Genomic DNA, 22,558 nt, shown 5'->3' with positions numbered 1-22,558 from the left:
TTCCTGTTCCTGAAGTAAGGTCTTGAAGTTGTGAGATAGAACAGCAATTCTTTTAACTTTTATTTCACTTTAAAATGAAGTCCAAGCTGCTCTAAACCTGGTCTGAATAGAAATTTCAGCAAACAGAAATGAACAAACTTCAAAAACAACACCTTTAAACCTTTTGATATATTATTGTTGATATTGTGGGCTGCTGTATCGATATCACTGTGATCACTTCAAAAAAATATGTACATACTTTACATTTGTGCAGGTTGTGGTTTAACGACAAAAAACTGCGTCTGCTTCTTAAGAAATAGTGATATATCGCAGATTTATCATATGCAATATATTGATAATCACATGTTTCATCTTGATATTATTGTATTGTGTCTCGTGTATTGAATTTTGAGGGACTCTGTGATTCCTTCCCCACTGATAAATCCCTCTGGTGTATTGAGTTTGATCCGGCCTTGTCCCCGCGTCTCACACAATGCTGTTCCCTGTAGTGTACATACTCAGTGATCCGTCCAGATGCCACCTCAGCCAGCCACGAGACTTCTGCTGCATCAGCGCTGCAACTAAACTGGTAAAACCCACCACACGCTATGATTACTGCTGCGCTTTTATAACAGACACAGTGAGCCCCATATGTGCCCCTCGTTTCATTTTATTTCGCAGGGGCAATGCAAATGAACGAACATCTGTATATACAGTCCATATATGCCACAGTATAGCAAAAGTGAATGAATTGTAATTACCGTTTTAGAGCTGTGGAGATGTCATGACATAACACATGAAGAAATAACTAATCCAACACTAAATATTCTGTTGTAAAATGGCAGAAATATAATAGACTGGGTTGAGAACTTGTGAACTAATCTATTTATAATTAGGATTAAGTTGTTTTTTAGAACAATTAGAACAATTTTATTTTTTTTCCCTTGGTTGAGGAGCTCTTTTTGCACTGCTGCTTAAACTGACGTAAAGTTAATATATGTGCTTTGAAACGGTAATTTAAGTCATGGTTAACACTTCATAATAACTATGCTTTTATTCGCCTTAATAACGCATGCAAATCGACTTCATTCATCATCAACAAAAAGTTTATTAACTATTATTGAAATACAGTGATTCTCATGCAAATATATTGATACTTACAATTTCTAGAAAATAAATAAATATTCTTCTGAAGTAAAGTTTGATCAATTAAGTCTTTAAAATGGTACCACTTTATAAGAAACTGCACCTTAATTAGCCTCAATACAGCATGAACAAAGGTTTAATTCATCATGAACAAATCATTTTTATGCTAATTATGATTCAAGATTAGAAACTTGATTAATTACCTAACCCTAACTCCTTACCCCTTCATTAAGTAGTAGAAAAAGCTTCAGTTGTAGTCATCTGGACTCAGTTTGAAAAAATAGACGTTTCGACTCTCATCCAAGAGTCATTGTCAATAAAAAAATTTAGGTCGAGAACTCCGATATTAATACTGTTCTGTGGTAAGACCCGCCCATTGGGAGGAGCCTTCCTGAGCCCTCCTCCCAATGGGCGGGTCTTACCACAGAATAGTATTAATATCGGAGTTCTCGACCTAAATTCTTTTATTGACAATGACTCTTGGATGAGAGTCGAAACGTCTATTTTTCAAACTGAGTCCAGATGTCTACAACTGAAGCTTTTTCTACTATGGAACACGCCTGGACGAATGAGGGATTACACCAACCTTCATTAAGTAGTTACAAAGCCACAAATAATTCAACAGTTATTCTTAGTAAACTATTTGTTAATAGTTAAGTATTTGTTCTTGCTTAAATGAGGCTAAATAAAGTGCTGTTACTATAAAATGGTACCATTTATAAAAAAAAAAAAAAAAAAAAAAAAAAGATATTTGATTTTAAAATGCACATATTTATTTATTTTTAGACATTTTGAATATTGACATTTTTGCATAAGAATAAATGCTTTTCAATATGTTGTTAGTATCAAAATATCTATATTTTTGTATTAATCCTCCCATCACTGCATTACACAGAGGTGAATCATTGCAGGATGTTAGTTATTTTGGGTCCTCTTGGCTATATTGACATCCCACTTGTGCGTTTTACACTGCCCACCTCAGCTGCTGACCACGCAGACCCTCTGCAGTGGGTATAAATAAAACTGATGTTGATTTGTCGTCGGTGAGCGCGTGGCTGCCTTTGACTGGGTTATTGATGCTTTCTTTTCTCTTTTAGGGTGGGCTGCACATGTTGGCCGTGCAGTCGGTGTTTGACGAGTCTTTGCCCCGTCCCAGCGTGGAGGCGGTCAGGGGGGAGATAATGCCCAGCTGCTGGATACTGCAGCCGCTCAAATCCACTGGACAAGAGCTCACCAGGGTGGTCTTTCTTCTGCAGGTAAATCATCAAGTCAGCGGGTTAAGGTGGTCACTCCACAACCAGTTCTACCTATGGCTATAAATAAAGTTACCTGAACCTGAACGTACAGCTACAATAACAACATTAAAACTTAACTACAATCACAACATAACCAGAGATCAGTTGGGCTTTGGTTTCTCTCAATAATTTAGCAACTCGAAGCAAGGAAATAATTCAGCTCTGTGATTTCATTATCGGTAGAGCTGCTATAATTTTATTTTTTTATTTTATTAGTCAACTATTATTTCTTCTGCTGGTCGGCTGCATGTTTGTAAGGAAAATACTTTACACTTGGAGATGAATAAAAGTAATTCTGATTTTGATCTGATTCTGTCAAATTGAGGTCTTTGAAATGCATTTTAAACTATTAAGGTTTAAAAATGCTGTTTGAATGCTTCTAGATTGAGGGAAAACTGCTTTTACTGATAAAATGGCCATTATGATTTAATAACGCTGCAGTTTTTGTTATAAACCATATTTTTATGGCATGTGTTTTATAGTCCCAATGATACAGATGATTTTAAAAATGTTTTTTAAACGGGTATTTATAATCAAATAGACATGATTATTCTAATTAATGGTTGCAGCCCTAATAATCGGCATGTGTACATCAGGTATATTTTTGTACTTGAAATAAATCAACATATCATTGGTTTGTCAGTAAAAACAATATTTGATGATGTTTATTTCTTACTTGGTGATACAGGTATGCCATATTTACTACGTGTATATTAAAATTACATAAACTACACACACCGTGAAGACTTTATTGTTCTTGTGGGTGATTTGTTCCGTGCATTTGACCCATCCATCAATGCCTGTGAGTGAGTTGATCTTGGTCAGGAACATAGAAGCAAAAGAGTTTATATTTAGTTTATTTCCACTCTCTGAAGACAATCATATATCCTAGTAATTGGTGTAAAATGTCAGAAAACCACTTTATCTTCATTTCTTTTCTTATACTTTTCTCTCTTCAGGTGGACATCGGGGCTCCTTCCTTCCCACAGCGATTGTTGAACGCAATCGCAAGAAAACAGGCAGCTGTCATCGCCGACCTCGATGCTTTTGTTGCTTCATAAACCCTCAGAACCACTGACAAAAGCAAAGAGCACTTAGACTGAGCTGTGTTCAACAAGGATATAAGTGTTCTCTTTATTTGCACCAGAAATTATACTATTACTTGACTATTTTTTTTACAGAGAGCACTATAACTGATGAATTGCAGCGGGTGATCTTTTCTAAATTAAAGTTATTTTTTTATACAAGTAGTCTTTTATTGTTTTTATTTGTAAATGTATGTATTGCTTTCCACAATCGTACTTATACCAAAGAATGATGGCAGAGTGGCATTATGTAGCAATGTTACCGGCACCCTGCTAAATATACCAAAAACGTCTTCCCTAAAACGGGTTTGACTTTCTACTTTTTAATTTATAGTGTAATAAAACTACTCTGTAGCTATAATTATAGCTCAATGAATACACTTCAATAGTACCATATGTGGGCTTAAAAAATTTAAAATTCACATTGTTTTACAGAAAAACATAGTGATTCTAAGCATTGGAAATATGATATTATATTGTATGAAGTTAACATTTGTTCAAAGCTAAATTAAAATCCTAAATTGAGATTTCCTTTAATAGGAACATTAGTAGTACTACTTAGTAGTTGTGTTTTGACTCTGAATCTTGAGTGTCCTTAACTATAAAGGACAGAACTGTATATGATTGACTTTAGTGAGTGTGTTTTCTCCAAACACTTTATTTAACCACTACAATGTTGATGTTTTTGTTGCAAAACTGTTACTGTAAATACATTCATGTAAGCTAAGTGTAAGTAAATGGTGCAAATTGTAAAAAGTAGTTACAGAACTGTGCAAAATGTGTTTAATTCAGTCTCAGTTTTATACAACTAAATAAATTTGTTCTGTTTTGAAATGCTAGACCTGGGTCTTCTAGTTCAGGACTAAATGATCTTTCCATTAACCCACATTATAGAAGTCTTACAATGGTAAAAATTAATAGCTTGTTCTTTTACTGAGCGACAGCTGTAAATTTGGTTATTTGTCTCAAAACAGTGACTGAATAATTTAATTAACAACATAGAAATATTGAAGGAAGCACTTGTTTAAGTATATTTTTCTTTCCTCACTAGAAGGCAGGACTGTACTCCTGTCACTCACATGTCTAACTCGCTCAAAACTTAGAATAAAATTTAGGGCACAAAAAAATGAAATTTGTCTGATACGTTTGGATTGATGTGCAGCTCCTCACCAAAGATCTTGAGTTCAGACGTCTATGTCCAGAAACAGTTGTTAAATGATGGTACCCCAAACATGCATTTTATGGTTTTATATTTATTGATTGTTTCCATTTCTGTGCCTCTTGAAAAACGATTGAATGTTTTTTGTTGTGTTTTTTTGTTGTTGCAAGATTCTGTGTGGTTGAAATGTGTTTTTAAAGCTTGTTTTTTATTTTTATACTGCATATGTAATGTTTTATTTTTGTTGTTGCTAAAGTGTGAAACTATGCAGGAGTTTATAAAAGCTTGGTCAGTCCTCAGTTAAAACAGGGCTGACCTCATCCACAATATAAGCCATATACTTTTACCGTACAAAAACCTGCATGAAAGAGAACTTTGTACTTTTTAAATATTCAGCTTGTGTCTTTGTATAAATATATTGTATTTATGTTTTTGGATAAGTGTTGTAAATATATATTTTAATCCCATTCTGTGATGCGAATAAGAATTTGCAATTGTGTGTGTTTTTGTATTTAAATAAAAAAAAATCTAAAGATATTTCGTTGCATTGGGTTTGTACCCTTTCCAAGCCTCTTCAAAGTGTGTCAATGTAAGTTTATCTTATGCAAATCAGATATAATCATCATTTGACTTTACATCCTGGATCTATTAAAATAACCACTCATTCTTGAAGCTCTCTCTAGTCACATGACTGGTTTAAGTGCGTTTAGTTTGCATAACACTTACATAACACTGACACCCATGTAATATGAATTAATACATTTAAATTGTTTTAGAGACACTGTGACAACACACGTTTTGGATGGTTCTATAAGAGTTATTTTTGCCTCCACATTTCACATTTCCTACATTGCATCTTTTTCACACACACACACACACACACACACACACACACACACACACACACACACACACACACACACACACACACACACACACTCAGCGGGGTGACATTTGGGGTCTGAGGTGGGTGGAATGCGGGTGGGTGTTGCGCGTGCGATTAGACCCGGGGCGGGGTGTGCCGTGTCCCGTAGTGGGAGTGCGTGCGCGCGCGTGTGTGTGTGTGTGTGTGAGCGCGCGTGTGGTGCACTTCAGAGATCACAAGTGCCTGATGCCATTTCGAGTCACCGGCGGCTCTAGTGAGGAATGTCCGTCCCCCGCGCGCTCGGATCATGCACTGGATGCGCCCGCTTTATTTTTAACCCGGCGGCGGCGGCGGGGTGGGTCACTCTGTCCCTCTGCTGGGAATGACCGTGGAGCCAGTGGAAACTGCCGTCCCTCTCCCTTGTCCCCCCCGTCCCGCGCGCAGGACAGTGCCACCTCGCTCCGTGAAGACTGACCGGCCCAGAGGGATATTATACCACCGCTTCTGCTGCTGCTGCTGCTTCAATGGGATTGTAATTTATTCACCGACTCAGCAAAACACGTGGCAAGAGGACGCCTGAAAACAAGTGGGTTGAAGAAAAGTTTAAGTCGGATTGATTTTTTTGATTGATTTGTTGTGGAGGAGTTGTGATAAAGTTTTCATGACCACCTGTTGTTGGGGACGCGTCAGACCCGCGCGCGCCGTTCCGTTATTCAGCGTCTTAACATTGAAAGCAATTTTGTGTGTGGGAATTAAATATTTTCTCTTTTAAACGTATTTTATTTTGTTAAAGTTATATAGTCTTAAAAAACTATAGGTGGTCAACAAAGAAGGCCCAATCACGTTTGGACATATTACGCAAAGGATTGTACACTCAAAATATGCCCACAGCAGCGCATGCGTTGAAGTGTATACCTTCTCAATTTCCTGTTTTTCAATCATTTTAATTAATGTATTTTGTTGTCTAACTTTTAAATTGAAACATACAATAGGCTTTTTAATTGAATAGTAGGACAATGCAACAGTTAGCCATTGTCCTCTGTCTGGCACTAAGCATTTGATCGCCTTAAAAGGACAAGTGCGCATGTCCTCTTGTGCGTCTGGTCGCTGTATAAACACTTCAAGGGTCATTTATCATGATTCTTCACAACTTTCCGCACGCGTTTCTCCAGCAGTCACAACAACAACGACCACAGCACTGGACGACTTTGTTAAATCTCAATTATTTGACCCTCGATTAGTTCACAGACTCTAGTGGATCCATCACAAAGATTAATATGAAGGAGTTTCCTGATGATATTGGCATTTGGAGGAGAGGGAAATAAAGCTGAAGACTTGACCCCATCTTCACAGACACCGATAGATGTTGTAACCAGCTGATTGAAAAAGCCAAAGTTTTATATATATAAAAAAAGTATATAAAAATAGCAAAATAGCAATATAGAGAAATTGGAGAGGATTTTAGGTAATGAGAAACAAACGAACATGAAGATCAGGAAATGTACGTAAAAGTAGTAAGAGACTGAAGAGGTGCAGTACAATTTATGAAGTGAATATAATTGAACAGATGTAATTCATAACATGTGTGGTAACAAGTCCAGGCTTACATTCTCTCAGTCACACCCGGCTCCTGTTACAGCCTTTGGACTCCCAGACTCTGCGCTCCTGCATTACAACTTTTCCGTTTTCTAAAGTGCCGACATCAGCATGCATTTCACTTAACAGCTGAGAGACCAGGCACTGTGCTTGTTATCCAGGAGCTGCCTTCGAGTTTACACCGGCAAACGATGATTTAACAAGAACGACAATACAGCTACAGCGCGTAATTAACGAGAACTTATTCGCCGTTTGATATTAGAGTCGCAAAGTGTTTTTCCATTTCTGAAAACAGCAACACTTGACGTGAATGGAGAAATCCCAGCTGGTATTTTTATCATCCCTCTTGACATTTTGGCACTTTTGAGAAATGGTCCAGAGCTGCACTGTTAGACGCTTTATAAGTGTTGTCATAAAAGTAATTTAAGGACTCTGAGGTCCTAATATGGAATATAAACTATGGGACTATGGGAAAGGGAACATAAATATGAGTGATGATATGCTTTTACTTCGGCACCTCAATAGTCAGTGTAACAATGGGTTAGTGGCCTGACATGTGCAAGCTGTTGTTGTGTTCTTGTGCAAGGCACTTTTGTGTGGCTGGTTTGAACAAAAAGGGCTCTGATATGTCCCAATTGCCTACTGTGAGTGATTGAAGTGACTCCTGCTTGTCTCCATGCTTGTCTTAGCCTTGTTTTGACTGTTCCAGTATGGGATTACACTTATCTATCTCCATGGAGACAAGCCAATGATGCAAAGTTTACAGTATCTTGATGTGTAGAAGAAACTCCCAAAAAGAATGAAAGAACAATGTTGTCAGAGATTAGAATAATAACTTTCCATGAGCAGCGACAACTTCTCTATGGAGACAAGCAGGTGACGGACCCTCCACCAGAAACTTTACACACTGGCTGAGTGGGTTTCTCCTGGTGTCAGGGTGGGTTTCTCCTGGTGTCAGGGTGGGTTTCTCCTGGAGTCTGGGTGGGTTTCTCCTGGTGTCAGGGTGGGTTTCTCCTGGTGTCAGGGTGGGTTTCTCCTGGTGTCAGGGTGGGTTTCTCCTAGTGTCAGGGTGGGTTTCTCCTGGTGTCAGGGTGGGTTTCTCCTGGAGTCTGGGTGGGTTTCTCCTGGTGTCAGGGTGGGTTTCTCCTGGTGTCAGGGTGGGTTTCTCCTGGAGTCTGGGTGGGTTTCTCCTGGTGTCAGGGTGGGTTTCTCCTGGTGTCTGGGTGGGTTTCTCCTGGAGTCTGGGTGGGTTTCTCCTGGTGTCTGGGTGGGTTTTTCCTGGTGGCTGAGTGGGTTTCTCCTGGAGTCTGGGTGGGTTTCTCCTGGTGTCAGGGTGGGTTTTTCCTGGTGGCTGAGTGGGTTTCTCCTGGAGTCTGGGTGGGTTTCTCCTGGTGTCTGGGTGGGTTTTTCCTGGTGGCTGAGTGGGTTTTTCCTGGTGTCAGAGTGGGTTTCTCCTGGAGTCTGGGTGGGTTTCTCCTGGTGTCAGGGTGGGTTTCTCCTGGTGTCTGGGTGGGTTTCTCCTGGTGTCAGGGTGGGTTTCTCCTGGTGTCAGGGTGGGTTTCTCCTGGAGTCTGGGTGGGTTTCTCCTGGTGTCTGGGTGGGTTTTTCCTGGTGGCTGAGTGGGTTTCTCCTGGAGTCTGGGTGGGTTTCTCCTGGTGTCTGGGTGGGTTTTTCCTGGTGGCTGAGTGGGTTTCTCCTGGAGTCTGGGTGGGTTTCTCCTGGTGTCTGGGTGGGTTTTTCCTGGTGGCTGAGTGGGTTTTTCCTGGTGTCAGAGTGGGTTTCTCCTGGAGTCTGGGTGGGTTTCTCCTGGTGTCTGGGTGGGTTTTTCCTGGTGGCTGAGTGGGTTTTTCCTGGTGTCAGGGTGGGTTTCTCCTGGTGTCTGGGTGGGTTTTTCCTGGTGGCTGAGTGGGTTTTTCCTGGTGTCAGAGTGGGTTTCTCCTGGAGTCTGGGTGGGTTTCTCCTGGTGTCTGGGTGGGTTTCCTCTGGGCTCCAGTTTCCTCCATCAACCCAAAACATGCAGCTGCTGCTCCATGCTCCATTGAAGAGTAGGTCAAATGCAGAGAATGAATTTCACTCACGAGGGATTAATAAAGTATACCTTAATTCAACTTTGAATTATACGTCTTCAATACATTGTTGATTGATGCTGCAATAGATCAGTAACTGGGGCCGTTGGCCTTCAGTTGTTTAGTCGATTAATCAATCAATGGTGTTCTAGTTGACCAGAATTTGAATTAGTTGACCAAACATTTAATTTAGATTGGAAGGATTTATATGGGTCAACAGTAAGGAAGGAGAAGGCATGGAGGGAATGAATCACAAGCTCAATCTGCCTTTTGACTTTCCATACATTCTGTATGAATTGTTGTTTCTGGCTGAACACTGTGCGGCTGTTGTGTTGAGTGCCGTTTTGGTCAACTATACGTGGCTGGATCATTGGTCCTTTTTGCGCCACATGTCTTTAGAATTCCTTTAGTCAACTTAAGCCCTAGATGCAACATAATTAGTGTTAATTAACTGCATAAACTCAAACCCAACAGACAGATGAATTAATATGGTTTAAAGAACTGCCACATCAGTCAATATTGTAAGTTTTGTTGAAGAGATGTCTAAAATAATGACAGATTTATGTCGGATTTGGTTAAAATCTACTCAAGGCAATGTCAGTAGTCGTATTGACCATGTGTAGGTTGACAATATCATGGGTCTTTTTAAAGCCGCCAGGTATTTAGGCACCACCTTCTCCCCTCTCAAGGACAAACGTCTACAATGACCGATTGTCGCAGCCCCTCGTGGTAACCTGCCTGTCTCTTTTCGCAGGGACAACCTTTGTACAACTCTATTGCCGAGCTTACAGCCTATCACTGTGTCCCGCTGTTGTAAGTCTGGGCTCAAGCTCTTAATTTGGTTCAGTTTGGCAGAGCAGTGAGTCAGGACAGTGGAGGCCGTGACAGTTGGAGGGGACAGAGGTTTTAGAGAAGGGTTTGTGAGGGGGGCTGAGCTGGGGCAGGTTGTGCGCTGGCGATAAGGGTGATCCCCGGTGGTGGGTGGAGCGTCCCGGGACAGATAACAGACCTCTGCTGAGCGCTGATAGTGAGTGGCGGGACGAGGAAACCTGCAGCAGTACAGAGGGGCCCGTCTATTAAACATTTTCAGCATGGCAAGAATCAGTGGTGCGCCGTATAATGCCTATTGTAATACAAGCTTTATTATGATGTTCATTTTGCAATCATAAGTATTTGAAGCTCGACATTACAAAACTTATTCAAAAATATCCCCAGGGAAATATCAGGTATAGCAGTGAAGCTTTAGTTTGATCGTTTTGATAGTTAGTTGTTATTTGAGTGATTTATTTATTAGATTTATACAGCAGAGAAGAGCAGACATAACAGCGCTTTTGTGGTTAATGTTACAGTCCTTTCAGTCTTTATGAGATAATTGAACCTGAGCCATTATAAGACATTATAAGCCTGTTTTAGCACATTTCTGCATATAATCATTGAGATAATATACTAATATATTTCCACCCCTTTTTCTGTCGTTTCATTAACTATAGTATAAGCAAAAAAAAGTTCTGGTATCGTTAATTTAAGTTGATTCTGAGCAAAATTATGTGCATTCACAATGAGCAACAATAAGCAAGCATTTATCAAATTTAACAAAGAACTTAATATTTTCTTTTGCTGGAAATGAAGTGGGATGAAGTACAACTGTAATTGTAATTGTCGTATGCACAGTGGGGGCTTTTATTTTGACATATTACTCTAAAATGTGTTGACCAATATTTCTAATCGACTACAATAAACCCGTATTGTGTCTTGATTTTGGCGCTCTCTTGCACCGCCATGTGACACTGCCTAACTTTTGAAAACAAACATGTCTTCCCGCCTCCCTCCGTCATGGCCGACACGATTCAAAACCTCGTCATTGTCCAAAAGAAGGCGGTTTTCGTCATGTTGTGTCGCACTGTGGGGTCTCCCTGTCCCTCACGATAAGAGAGCTATGCTGCGCCCAGATACAGCTATCAGAGCCGCCGTCGCATTCAAAAGAAACACACACAAAGTATTCACTCACACTAAAGGCGACGGGTGACACTTTTAAACTGACACGAGGCAAAATGGAGATTAGGAGGTGTTCAGGGATGCAAAGAGCTGCTGTGACAACCTGCAGTGTTTTTTCATTGGTTTGAAAATATGAATCAAATAAAGAAGTGCATAATAAACAGTATTTTGTATCTAAAATCAAATAAAAAACTGAGCTCTACAGTAAAAGCTATGTTTGCAATGGAAGAAAACAGAATGGCAAATGCATTTCAAAAGAAAAGACAGATAGAGTAAAAAATTTGATGTCATGAACTTGAAATGTTTTTATGTTTCTCTTCGAATGGCTCAAATTTACATTATACTTAATCAAGGTGATAAGCTGTACCTAAAGTGCTCTACGGTCACACTCTTAGGTACAGCTGCAACACAAATGTGGCGGCCATTACTGTATGCGCCATTGACCTTTCTAACTCTCCACTCCGTCTCTGTCACGCAGTTTAATGTGTTGGTTCTGCCTGGTACGTTTATCCATAAAATCTACAGTTTAAAACAAAAATATGTGTTTGAAAAAAAATCATTGTGTTTTCAAACGGTATTTATTTTTTATTATTGAATTATCTTGTATTTAACCAGGTACAACCCATTGTGAAAACCTAGAGCAATGTGAAAAAACAACAAAACATTTAAATTTAAATATAAAACAGCACTACATTTAAAAGCACAGACGATTTTCATAGGATTCTTGCTCTTTGTTTTTTTTAAATTAAGAGAAAAACAGCTCAGACAGCCTCAGTTCTAATTGAATTGAAAAACTGTATCAAAATGAAGTTGTAAAATCTAGTGTTGTGACAATATTACGGTCTGGGTGTCTTATCTATTATGAATTTCTCACGATTATTCAAAAACATGGTAACTTAGTCTTCCTTTCTCTCTTTTCAAACTGACCAGCCTTCTCCAGCCTGCCCAGTCTTCACGCTCTGAGGACAGCAGCCTCTGTCCCAGGTCCCTCTGTCCATCATGGCGGCCGTGTTGACCTCCACCTCGGCCACCTCCACCACGGACTTCGACAATGCAGAGATAACGCAGCAGTACAGCCAGATCAACTCTCGCTTCGAGCTGGCGGACGAGGAGCTGGACAATGACAACAGCTCTGCGCGGCTGTTCGAGCGCTCGCGCATCAAGGCTCTGGCAGGTGAGTCTCAAGTGAATGGAAAAGATAAAGACACAAAACTTACATTAACTTTTTTTTTTTAATGCAGTCTAATATCACAACAACAGTCGCTTCACAAAATGTTTTCAACAGTAAACAATGAAACGTTTGTGCAATTAATAGAAGCCAATGCTCTGTCAGTAAAAGCGGTTGAGAGTAGAGACTTTATAGTATTTTTTGAATTAAATGACAGTGATAAGACATAAGGCTTGTTTATGTTCAGGAAACTTATATTTATTTTAGTACCAATTCTAGTCTTTTATCAATTTCACTGCAACTGCCAAGAAAATAGTCTTAATAATAGTCTTAATACATAAATTGATGGATCTAAACTTTAATTGTCCAATATTTTGCAATAATTCCTGTTTCATAGTCTACCTTAAGGACATTTGTGATAATATTTGTTCCGCATGCATGAAACAATCGGTGACAAATGCCACTTATTTCTTGTGGCTTGGCTTCGGGTTGCTTTTGGCTCCTCTCCCGAGTTTACTGTGAGCAGTGAGTTTCCCCATGCCATGGTTAAATATAAGCGGCTGTGGTATCAGCGAGCAATTTTGGGGAAAAATAACTGGCGTTCAAAACAAAAGCGAGGGGAAACGATGCGGCGTCAGCGGGCACAAAGTTCCATTCGGCGTGCGGTCTGTTGTGTGACGTTTTATTTTATTTTTGACCAATTACCTACATATTGTACAAAACTCTAGATGGGATGGGATCTCTAAACCCCCCCCTTTCAAATGATTAAATCTACTAAATGCAATGAAAGAAAAAAATAATTTGGGGGTTATTTTGAGGTACAAAACAACACTTATAGAAAGTTAAAAGCGCACAAACGTCAATGTTGAATAATAAGGGACCTTTACATTATATCTTAAACCACTTTCAAGTCCAGTATTTGTTTTCCCCCACATCAGTGTTGTTGTTTCTTTGCAAAAGTACATTTTTTACCAATGAGACCCTGTATGACCACATTAAATGAGATGTAACTTATCCTTTATTGAAGGAGTAAACTGAAGCGATTAGAACCTGGCATAGAAACTTGTCAGTATCATGTTCAGAGAGAAAATTCTGATTTATTAGGAAAATGATCTCCTCTGGGGTCTAGACAAGGGCGAGAGCTTGAAGAGAGATGCTGAGAGGCTGAGAGGCTGATGTTTCTGCTGGTAATGTGATGACGGAGTAAACTAGAGTAGAAGCTTTTATACAAGAGAGGTGATTGGTTTAGAAAAGCGGTAAAGCTCTAAACTACAGTTAGCAGGTTTATCAGAGATTTTGATATAATTGCAGCCATTCAAACTCCATTTTTGAGTCTATTGTTTGTGGATGGAGGCTTGAAAAGGGCAAAATAATTCACTTCATTTGGTTGAATTTACTCATTTATAACATAACAGTAGACATTGCTTGTGTCTCTTCTCCTTATCTCTTCTGTATTTGTCCTTAGCCCAACGTAAATTTGCCAGTTTGTTGACCGCGCCCTCCTGTGAAGTGATCATCGATTTTACTACAAACGTCCCACACAAATAGCGCAGGTGTAGCGTTGCATATTTGTGTTTGCATGTTCCTCGTGCTTCACCCTGCCCCAGCAGCCGCGTGCCAATGGGATCTAGTTTTACACATTCCCTAAATGCCCCCCTATCTCCTCCCCCCTCCCCGTCCTGTCCTGAGCGCTCCGGACAGCTGCCCCCTCGCACACACATCCCAGGCATTTCAACCCCGAGCCCGTAAGCCCTGACCCACCTGTGGCACTTTAAAATAGCAGTGTTTCTGACTGGGATGGGAAAGAGGCACGTGATATTTAGAATTGTAGATGTTACTGTGTTCAACAAGGTGCCAGTTTTCTTTTGTTTACTGGTTTTGATGCCCGGTTGGACAGCTCTATAGAAAGGTGGGCAGTTTCACCACATGCGGAGGATTATTATACAGTTTTCCTTCAGAGAAATTGTATGTAATTTGGTAATTTCGGGAATTTCTGGTACCGAAAACCAGGTATTGTTCAAGTTCTGGTACTTAAAAGTTTTTAGAGGAGGTCAGGGCGAGCTGCTGCAAGGTCATTAAGGATAAAGCATGTATTGAAGTTATGTTGTTCGATTTTTAGTTTTTTATGGTGTTGCTATCTGACTGGGCTGCTCTCCATGCACTTCTAACCTTGGATTTTAGAATACTAAGTTGACTTATTTATGTTTGCCCTATTTGAGGAAGCAGCAAATCTGTGCCCGGCAACACTTTGCTAAAACTGCGCGCTGTTGCCGCTGTGTAGTCACAAAACATACAATTCTTCTGATTGTAGTGTTTTGTGTAAATGCATTCATAAAATCCACTAGTGACTGTATGCGTATTGATTACATTTTTACAGTTATTTTATTTCTTTATACATAAGATCTCAACGCACTTCACAGCAGTCATCAACAGTCTTCAGAGTAACTTTCTGAAACCCATTCCTTTTAAACTGGACTATCAACAAAGCCACTAAACCATTGATTAAGTAGGAAAAAAATTTGGATATTGATGATAGTTTTTGTACTGGATTAATTATTCTATTGGTTAGTTCTAAAGTGAATACCAGAGTGAATGATAAACCGCCTCATCATTGTGCTTCAGCCCCTTTAATTAACATTTGCACGTGCTTACACTCACTTAAGCAATTGGTGGAACCCTCACCAGAAAAGTTACATAGTGCACCCAGATACTGTATCCTTATCTTCAAATAAACCCCCATCCAATTGAAATACATAATAACATATACTCCAGTGTCTATGTCTGTATCTACCCACTTCTTCGCATTACAATTCAGGAGCAGACATCGTGATCCTTTTCCCGGAATAGAAAAAGTCCAATCCCCACCTTCTTCTCTCCGTTTCTCTGTGTAAAATGGTTACAGTCATTTTGAGTCCACTTATCCTCCGCTGTCTCTTTAAGTGATGAAGGCTGGTGTGTGTGTGTGCGTGTGTGTGCGTGTGGATGTGTGTGCGTGTGTGTGTATGTGTGGGTGTCTATGTTATTGTGCTAGAGTGGTGCTGCTGCTGCTGCTGCTGCTGCTGCTGCTGCTGGTGGTGCTGCTGCCGTGCTGATGTTTCGCTAATGCAATTTAGGTTTCCTGTCAGGCTGTGCAACAAGGGAGGAAAGTAGAGTAGAGCGCTGCAATGTCGTTTTTTGTCAATACAGGTGTTTTTGGATGGCTATTTTGGACCTTATGTAGTTGGAGTTATAGGTGCGAGCTTGCTGTGATAGAAACTCTAAGTGGGAGTAGCCAGAATGGAATATACTGAATGCATGCATGAGGCAAAAAAAAAAAAAGCAGGTCGAAAGTGAATTGTCGACATCATTACGTAGAAGGAGAGGAGAGCAGAAGAAGAGGGAGGCGGGCAGGGGGGGGTGGACAGCCTGTGAGGGAGTGCGCTGGAATCTAGAATAGCAGGACACTTAGCAAAAGAGACTGAACAAAAGCTGTAAGACGTGGTGGTTTTGTTTGGATTTTTTTCAACGCTTTGGTACGGGGTCAGCATGAGCAGCCCGTGCTTGATGCGTCCCACCCCGATCAGCCAACAAACCCGGCTACGAGAGGTCAAGATCAGCCTGAAGGCCGGTCCCAGGGAGAGCGTGTCGGTGCGGAAGAGCAGCAGCAGCGGTTCTTCAAGTTACATCCAAACTTTTGAGAAGGAACCCGCAGCCTTGAGAGTCAGCGTCGGGAGCAGCCGGAGCAAGAGCACGCCGCCCGTCCACAAACCCACCAAGAAGACGCCGAGAGGGAAAGAGCCGGTGCAGCACCTGGACAGCAATGGAACTTTGCTCCACATTCCGGTTTTGGGAAAGTCCACTTTGTCAACGTCCTCTTCGTCGTCTTCGTTATGCACACCCAGGCGCCCGCGGGACCTTCGCCCGCCACCGCAGCAGCACCCACAGACCCCCTTCATCGCCTCGCCTTCCTGCTCCTCCACCACGTCTTCGTCTGCCCGTGGAATGAAACGATCGCGCTGGCTCAGCTACAGCGCTTCAAATATCAGCTTCAATTCCATACTGGACGGGCGGTTTCGGCAACTGCAAGGTACAGGAAGTGGGTGCGTGTCTGTCTGTGAATTTGGGAAGACACGGGGGTTGTGGAGGGGTCAGCTGAGGGAGGTTGAATTGTGTGACGCTTGTGTTTACAGTGCTGAAGGAGTGCATTGCTTTAGAAGGCAATTTGGCTCCTACCCAGGGATCAATGCGAGATCGAAGGGCCCGGTGATCTACTGTGGATGCGGATGTGGGCTTGTTTACAGATCAAAGCCATTTTCATGACAAAATACACTTTAAGTTACAGTTGATGCCACAATGGGGTCAGATTTAGGTCAGATCACAAAAGCTTTAGGTGTGAATGGAGGCAGAAGTGAGAGCTGGACATGTTTGAAATAAAGTAAGGCAAGGCAAGGCAGGGCAAGTTTATTTGTAGAGCACATTTCATACATAAAGCAATTCAAAGTGCTTCACACAGCAGGAAAAATGCATTAAAATCACAAAGAAATTACAGAAATACAATAAAATTAACTAATTAAAAACAATTTAAGTCAAAAAAAAGAAGAAAAGTGCAAAGAAAAATGCTTTCAGTATGTATATTTAAACTTACAATTATTTTATTTCTGTGATATTGAATAAAGATGAAAAGCATTGGAGATTTACATATGTCCAGCCAATATAACATGACTTTTTTCTGTATTTGCCAACAGTTGTGTAGTCAGTTAGTCCATCAGTCATGTTAATTGCAAATACTGTTGGCTCTGGAATTATAGACTTATTATTTTCCCTGTTCTAACAAAGTATCTGCTGAAAAGTCCACGAACCCCATTTTATCAAGTGCACAGCAAGTTTGTCATTTATTTCCTTTTCAAAACAATATTGCATGCCTCAATTATTCACTGAAATATTCATGTACTAAAAAGCTTTCCAACTCCACGCCATTCACTGCTAGTTAGCACCACTCGCTCTTTCTTTATCACTTTATCATTAACATATTTATTGCTTAACCTGGACAGACAGAGCCCATGAAGTAATGATTTTTTTACTCTTCCAATATCACTTTTCTGCCCGATTGTTTCATGAATCATATTCGAGGCGGAGGGGAAGAAAATAATCAATTTGTTTGGCATTTTAAAGGGAGAGAGAGAGTGCTTTTGCCGTCACTGTGGATTTCTGTGAGCTTGCACTATGCCATACAACTCCCAGATGACACAAGTGCATTAGTGAAAGCAGGAAGATGGAGTAACGGTGAAGCGAGCAGAATTTCTTTTTTAAGTTTTCTTTTTTCCCCCCGTTTCTCCTGCATAAGCTAGATTTCAAATATCGACTTGTTACGAAGACTGCAGACTGAGGCAACTGATACAAGAAGCGGTAAAACGCCGGGATCCTGGGCCAGGCCGGGTTATTGATCGGCCCCACTGCATTTCTGTTTAAACCTTATTAGGGCGATCGAGGCGGGAAGGAGGGGAGATAGAGATGGACACACCCACAATAATAAAACTACACGGTAATAAGAAAACCAGCCAAAACAAACTCCTCGATTTGATCCAAGGTAAGGTCTAACTAGGCTAAGGTCCATCTGTCCAGCTTTAATTCATGTTGTTTTGACACTCTTACAAGCCTTAATCTTTGACCTTTTTGTCAAAGTATTAATCCTTTTTGGTAAACTATTTTATTATAAAGCACTTGAAGCTCAACATTTTACTTGTGCGCCATCATTTACTGGAATTTGGAGGATATTTTTATGTATGCCAAAAGATTTTCTATTACAACTTACCGGTAAGTTGTTTTAATTATTGCTGTCTTCATTCCCCAGGTCACCCTTGAAAAAGAGGTCTAGATCTCAATGGGTTATTACCTGGTTAAACAAAGGTTAAAAAATAAATAAACGTTGTATGAATGTATACATTTTAGTCTGCCAAAGATGTACATGTGGCAGATGAAAAAAATGCTCCCCAACATTATAATGTTCAGATTGCAGAGTTGTGTTTTTTTTTAATGGTGAATAGCTTTATTGCTTTGTTGTTGTACTACTCCAGTTGGCCACTAGTTGTAAGAATGGCACGGACTGTAGTCTACGAATAAGGCTTTTTTTAGTTTTTATTTTATAGGGTAACATCATTTTGTATATTATCCCTAGCTGTTTGAATTGTAAAAACTAAGGTATGCAGGGAAAATGCTTTCGATTGGACTGATAATTATCATAATGATGTTTGTTTGTGTATTTTGGACATTGCTTACAAGACAAGAGGGCATTTTTATGAAAACCGTTTCTCATAAAAGTTTTCTCATAAAAGGCTTTTGTAATATGTGCAAGTGCAGTTTATTATAGTTTTCTTGACAACTAACGTCATGCAGCAGGGCAGTCAGCGCACATGTTGGGGCATTCGGCGCCATATTGGGTCCATCAAACTACTTTTCCATGGCTTTTCCCGGTCTATAAAGGGCAGAGATGGTCATTTATCCAAGAACTGAGAATTTACAAAAACCTAAAACTGATTTAAGCAATATTTTGGTGACTTTTACGTTTTTCCAAAGCAAGCATGCCTCTTTTAAGCGCACCTTCTAGTCCCTAACATGCACCACCACCAAGCCTCACCGCCACACGGAAGTGATTGGTCCTCAGAAATCATCAAACATACCTTTTATACTTAATGCATGTTTACTTTGGAGTTAACATTTTCAACTAGAACCAATTTGACAGCAGGAGGCAAAAAGCTATTTCTATGATGGAGCTCAACAGCCACTTCAAAGCTTATCAAAGTATGTTTCCCATCCCCCATAGACTTTTCATAAAAATGTGAAGAGTTTAAAGACACCAACAGCCAACCAATATCAAAGACACAACCATTTTTATTTAGAATTATATATTGCAAACCTCAAATTTGGCAATATGTCTGTCTGACTTTACAGTTTATAAAGTTTGAGAAATACATTATAAATAAAATGATGGGTCTTATGCTGATAAATTACTACGTAGCTTTCATACTTCACTTTTTTTGTGTAGTGGGCTGTTACAATTTCATATGTATGACAAGGTGTGGTCCATGTTCATAATTCAAAATACAGGTGTTTTTCTTCCTTAGACATCAACTCTACACGGTCCCTTAGCTGGAGGACAGGTGGTTTTGACAATAACTCTATAATAATGGCAGTCTGAAACTATAAGTCTACTGCGTGTTAGCGCTGACTATGGGAAAAGACAGAGTACGTCGTATACAGGGAAAATCCATCAGCATGAATAAGTTATGGGCTCTGCTAAAGTCAAGGAGTGAAAGTTAGTAAACGCATGTGAACAGGGTGATGTGGTGCTGGGCTCGCAATGATACGGAGAAAGAGAAAGAGGGCGAACATCACGGGACAATGCATCTCCAAAAATGTGACAAAAATTAGACTTACAACAACTGAGATGTTTAATTTATTGAAACGTTTCTAGTTTGTCCTATGGGATGTAGCAGTAGCAGACACTTCAAAGTTTCAATACCACTTCACATAATGTTGTTAGAGTAAGATGTTAGTGTTGTATTTGGGTTCAAATGAAAATGAGTAAATTTGATGCTCAAATGAGATTAATACATTTCAGTGCTGAGCTTAATTGACACGTAAAATCTGGCAAATACTTAACAATAATGTAATTCAATTAATGTAAAATAAAAAGACATTTTGATACATAATAACACAATTTCGGAATGTAACACGTTTGCTCACTAAAATAGCAAGGGAAAAAAGTAAATAAAATAAATGTGGAATGTTCCACATTATTGGATTTAACTTGTATGGATACAAGCAGGACATAGCAGGGCAAAATACAAGTCAGATCTGTAGAGAGGTATATTTTAGCAATAAATACAAACAGTCCCTTTTTTATGCCTAAGTTTATGCCATACTGTGGAACATTCCAAGATTAGTTGCGTACTTGTTAGTTGGTCTGAAAGTCCATGCGTGTTTTCCTTTGATGCTAACTCACGTTAACTTTCCCTTTTAAGTTATTTACATGTTTGAATTGCTTTTACTTTTTAATGCAGCTGTATTGGAGCCGAGAGCGCCTTTGTTCTGCTTGGCTCAGCACAACCAAACATGATTTATTTACTGTAACCACCGCCATGTGCTTCTTTTACATACTATTAGCTCCTGGTTTCTTTGATGCTTAGAACAGGAGCTTTCTGCTTGTGACTGGGTCATTTTCCTTGCAGCAGGAGTGAGGCAGAGTCAGTGTCTTGGTCTATTTCTTCCATTCTGCTCCCTCTGGGCCAAACCTGAAAAATGGTGTCTGCATAAGTCTGTGTTACTCTCAGGCTGATCTTAAGTGACCTCATGCAGTTCGTTCTTGCATCTAAAACCCTAACACCGTCTCTTTCATTGCAGGTTGTTAAAAAACATTACTCAGATACTAATGAATACTGAAAATAGCTTCAAAATTAGTCATTTGAACAATCGATATGGACAAAAATAGGCAAAAGTTGGCTTTATTAGACAGGACAGCTGTGTGAATGGGGATGAGAGAGAAGGGAGGACATACAGTAAATTGTCAGAGGCAGGATATGAACTCACGACACATGGAGCCTGGCATATGTGCTGCCGCCTTAACCACTCTACCACTGGGCTGCACCTTCTAGAATAGTTTTAAAGCCTTGATTAGTATTAAGGTCACTTGGTCAAATTACAATTGCAGCAAATTGTCAGAGCTGGGATTCAAACTCAATTTGAATATTGAGTATATCATTTGTAGTTAAAAAAACATCAAAAACAGCTGATTAAAAATAAAGATGAAAAAAAGTGATGTAGTAAACTTTCAATTAGAGGTATAAGGTGATATGACTGTACTTTTGTGATACATTTTTACAGACATTTCACATTTGTTTCATATTTAAACTCAACTAATATGTTTAAAGGCATGTTTCAACACATTGCGGTTGTTTTGACATAATATCGTCTGAATATCATTATCAAGATGCTGCTTAAAAATGTCTAGTTTCCAGTTTTATATTAGAGTTGGTATTTTTAGTATACAAATCAAGTTTGAAATTACATTTTTTGTATCATGACAACTCTATTTCCAAATTGACTTCTTGTTAACAATATGATTAGATATATTTTGCTGCCTAATTTATTGGGGTCTTTTGGGAAGTTGTTACTACTAATGTGACCAATAGTTTACAGATTAAAATGGATACAACTGATAAATGAACTGACAGCACAGGCCTACATTTACACCCTGACATCTATTGTTGGCACTAATTCCAGCATATATTTACCATTCAGATATCCAAAAGGCATTACATTTTCACTAGGCAAAACAACCTGCATTTCCCATTCTAATATAATTAAATACTAACAATATGTATGATGAATTTAAGATGTTGCTAGACAGTGAGCGTTTTCATATTTCCAGCGGGATTGTAGTATCTCTGTTCAATGATCTAATTTAAGTCTTGCCCTTACACACCCATCGTCTTGTAACTCCCTCTTTTTGCAGACTACATTACATTAAAGCTGCTTGTTCACTGCCTCCAGTCTAAATAATTTATTATTCCTCATCATTTGGGATGCGCTCTTGCTTAGACACATTTGGACAGAGGAATGAACAGGTTGTGGAAGGGCACGCTGGAGGGTAAATAAACTGGAAATGATAGGTGTGGAGTGCATACAAGATCAGCTGCTTTACGTGATCTGTTTCCAACCTAAAAGTCATTGCTTATTCCAGGGTTGTGTATAATCTCATCTGTATATTGTACTGTACATCCTGTTTTTTGCACGGAACCTACTTTTCCTTAGATTGCTACTTCAATAGGTCTGATCAGGAGCCCTCTGCCCATATATTTGACTTCTCTGCCCAAAAACTAAAATATGCAGTTTTACAAGCCTCACAAGACTATATTGATAAGAGTTGGTATTACAGATGCACATAATGTTGTTTAAATACTTTTCTAACTTGTCCATGTTTTGAATTCCTTATCGTTACGCATCTGTTTCATAAAGCATGTATTTATCCTGTCACATCTTTCCCAATCTGCCCCAAATCCATCCTATATTTTATCTCTTGCTTTTAATAGTCCCTTGGGTTTCTCTTTTTTGCTTTGAAATTTGTACGTCATCGTCCTAAATTACTGACATTTCGATGGCATAAGGTTTCCCTCCCGTCTTGGCACATTCGGCAGATTTGAGAAACTTTAGACATTGCCAAATGGCA

The 22,558-nt window shown here is 39.6% G+C and overlaps 2 protein-coding genes across 3 annotated transcripts in view; both read left to right on the top strand.

Annotated features, from left to right (window-relative positions):
• The window catches only part of stard9 (StAR-related lipid transfer (START) domain containing 9), a 63,165-nt gene extending 58,669 nt beyond the window's left edge, over positions 1 to 4,496 (top strand). Inside the window, exons 30-32 of the mRNA XM_072458203.1 lie at positions 489 to 568; positions 2,223 to 2,381; positions 3,380 to 4,496. Coding sequence (XP_072314304.1) covers positions 489 to 568; positions 2,223 to 2,381; positions 3,380 to 3,481 — 341 coding nt within the window. The 3' untranslated portion in view covers positions 3,482 to 4,496. The remainder of the gene's footprint in view (positions 1 to 488; positions 569 to 2,222; positions 2,382 to 3,379) is intronic.
• A 1,301-nt stretch (positions 4,497 to 5,797) lies between these two features.
• Positions 5,798 to 22,558, top strand: part of sptb (spectrin, beta, erythrocytic) — a 65,799-nt gene continuing 49,038 nt past the window's right edge. The window contains exons 1-2 of one of the 2 annotated variants that reach the window (XM_072458205.1): positions 5,798 to 6,115; positions 12,117 to 12,360. In XM_072458205.1, the coding sequence (XP_072314306.1) occupies positions 12,186 to 12,360 (175 nt within the window). In that variant the 5' untranslated portion in view covers positions 5,798 to 6,115; positions 12,117 to 12,185. Of the gene's footprint in view, positions 6,116 to 12,116; positions 12,361 to 15,809; positions 16,421 to 22,558 lie in introns of those variants that run through there. The other variant, XM_072458206.1, reaches the window with a different exon arrangement.

This window comes from Eucyclogobius newberryi, unplaced genomic scaffold (genome assembly GCF_026437365.1).
Source record: "Eucyclogobius newberryi isolate DKJ021-1_F unplaced genomic scaffold, fEucNew1.0.hap1 SCAF_21, whole genome shotgun sequence".
Taxonomy (NCBI): Eukaryota; Metazoa; Chordata; class Actinopteri; order Gobiiformes; family Gobiidae; genus Eucyclogobius; species Eucyclogobius newberryi.
Note: the sequence above shows the minus strand (reverse complement) of the source record. Positions and strands in the feature narration are given on the sequence as shown.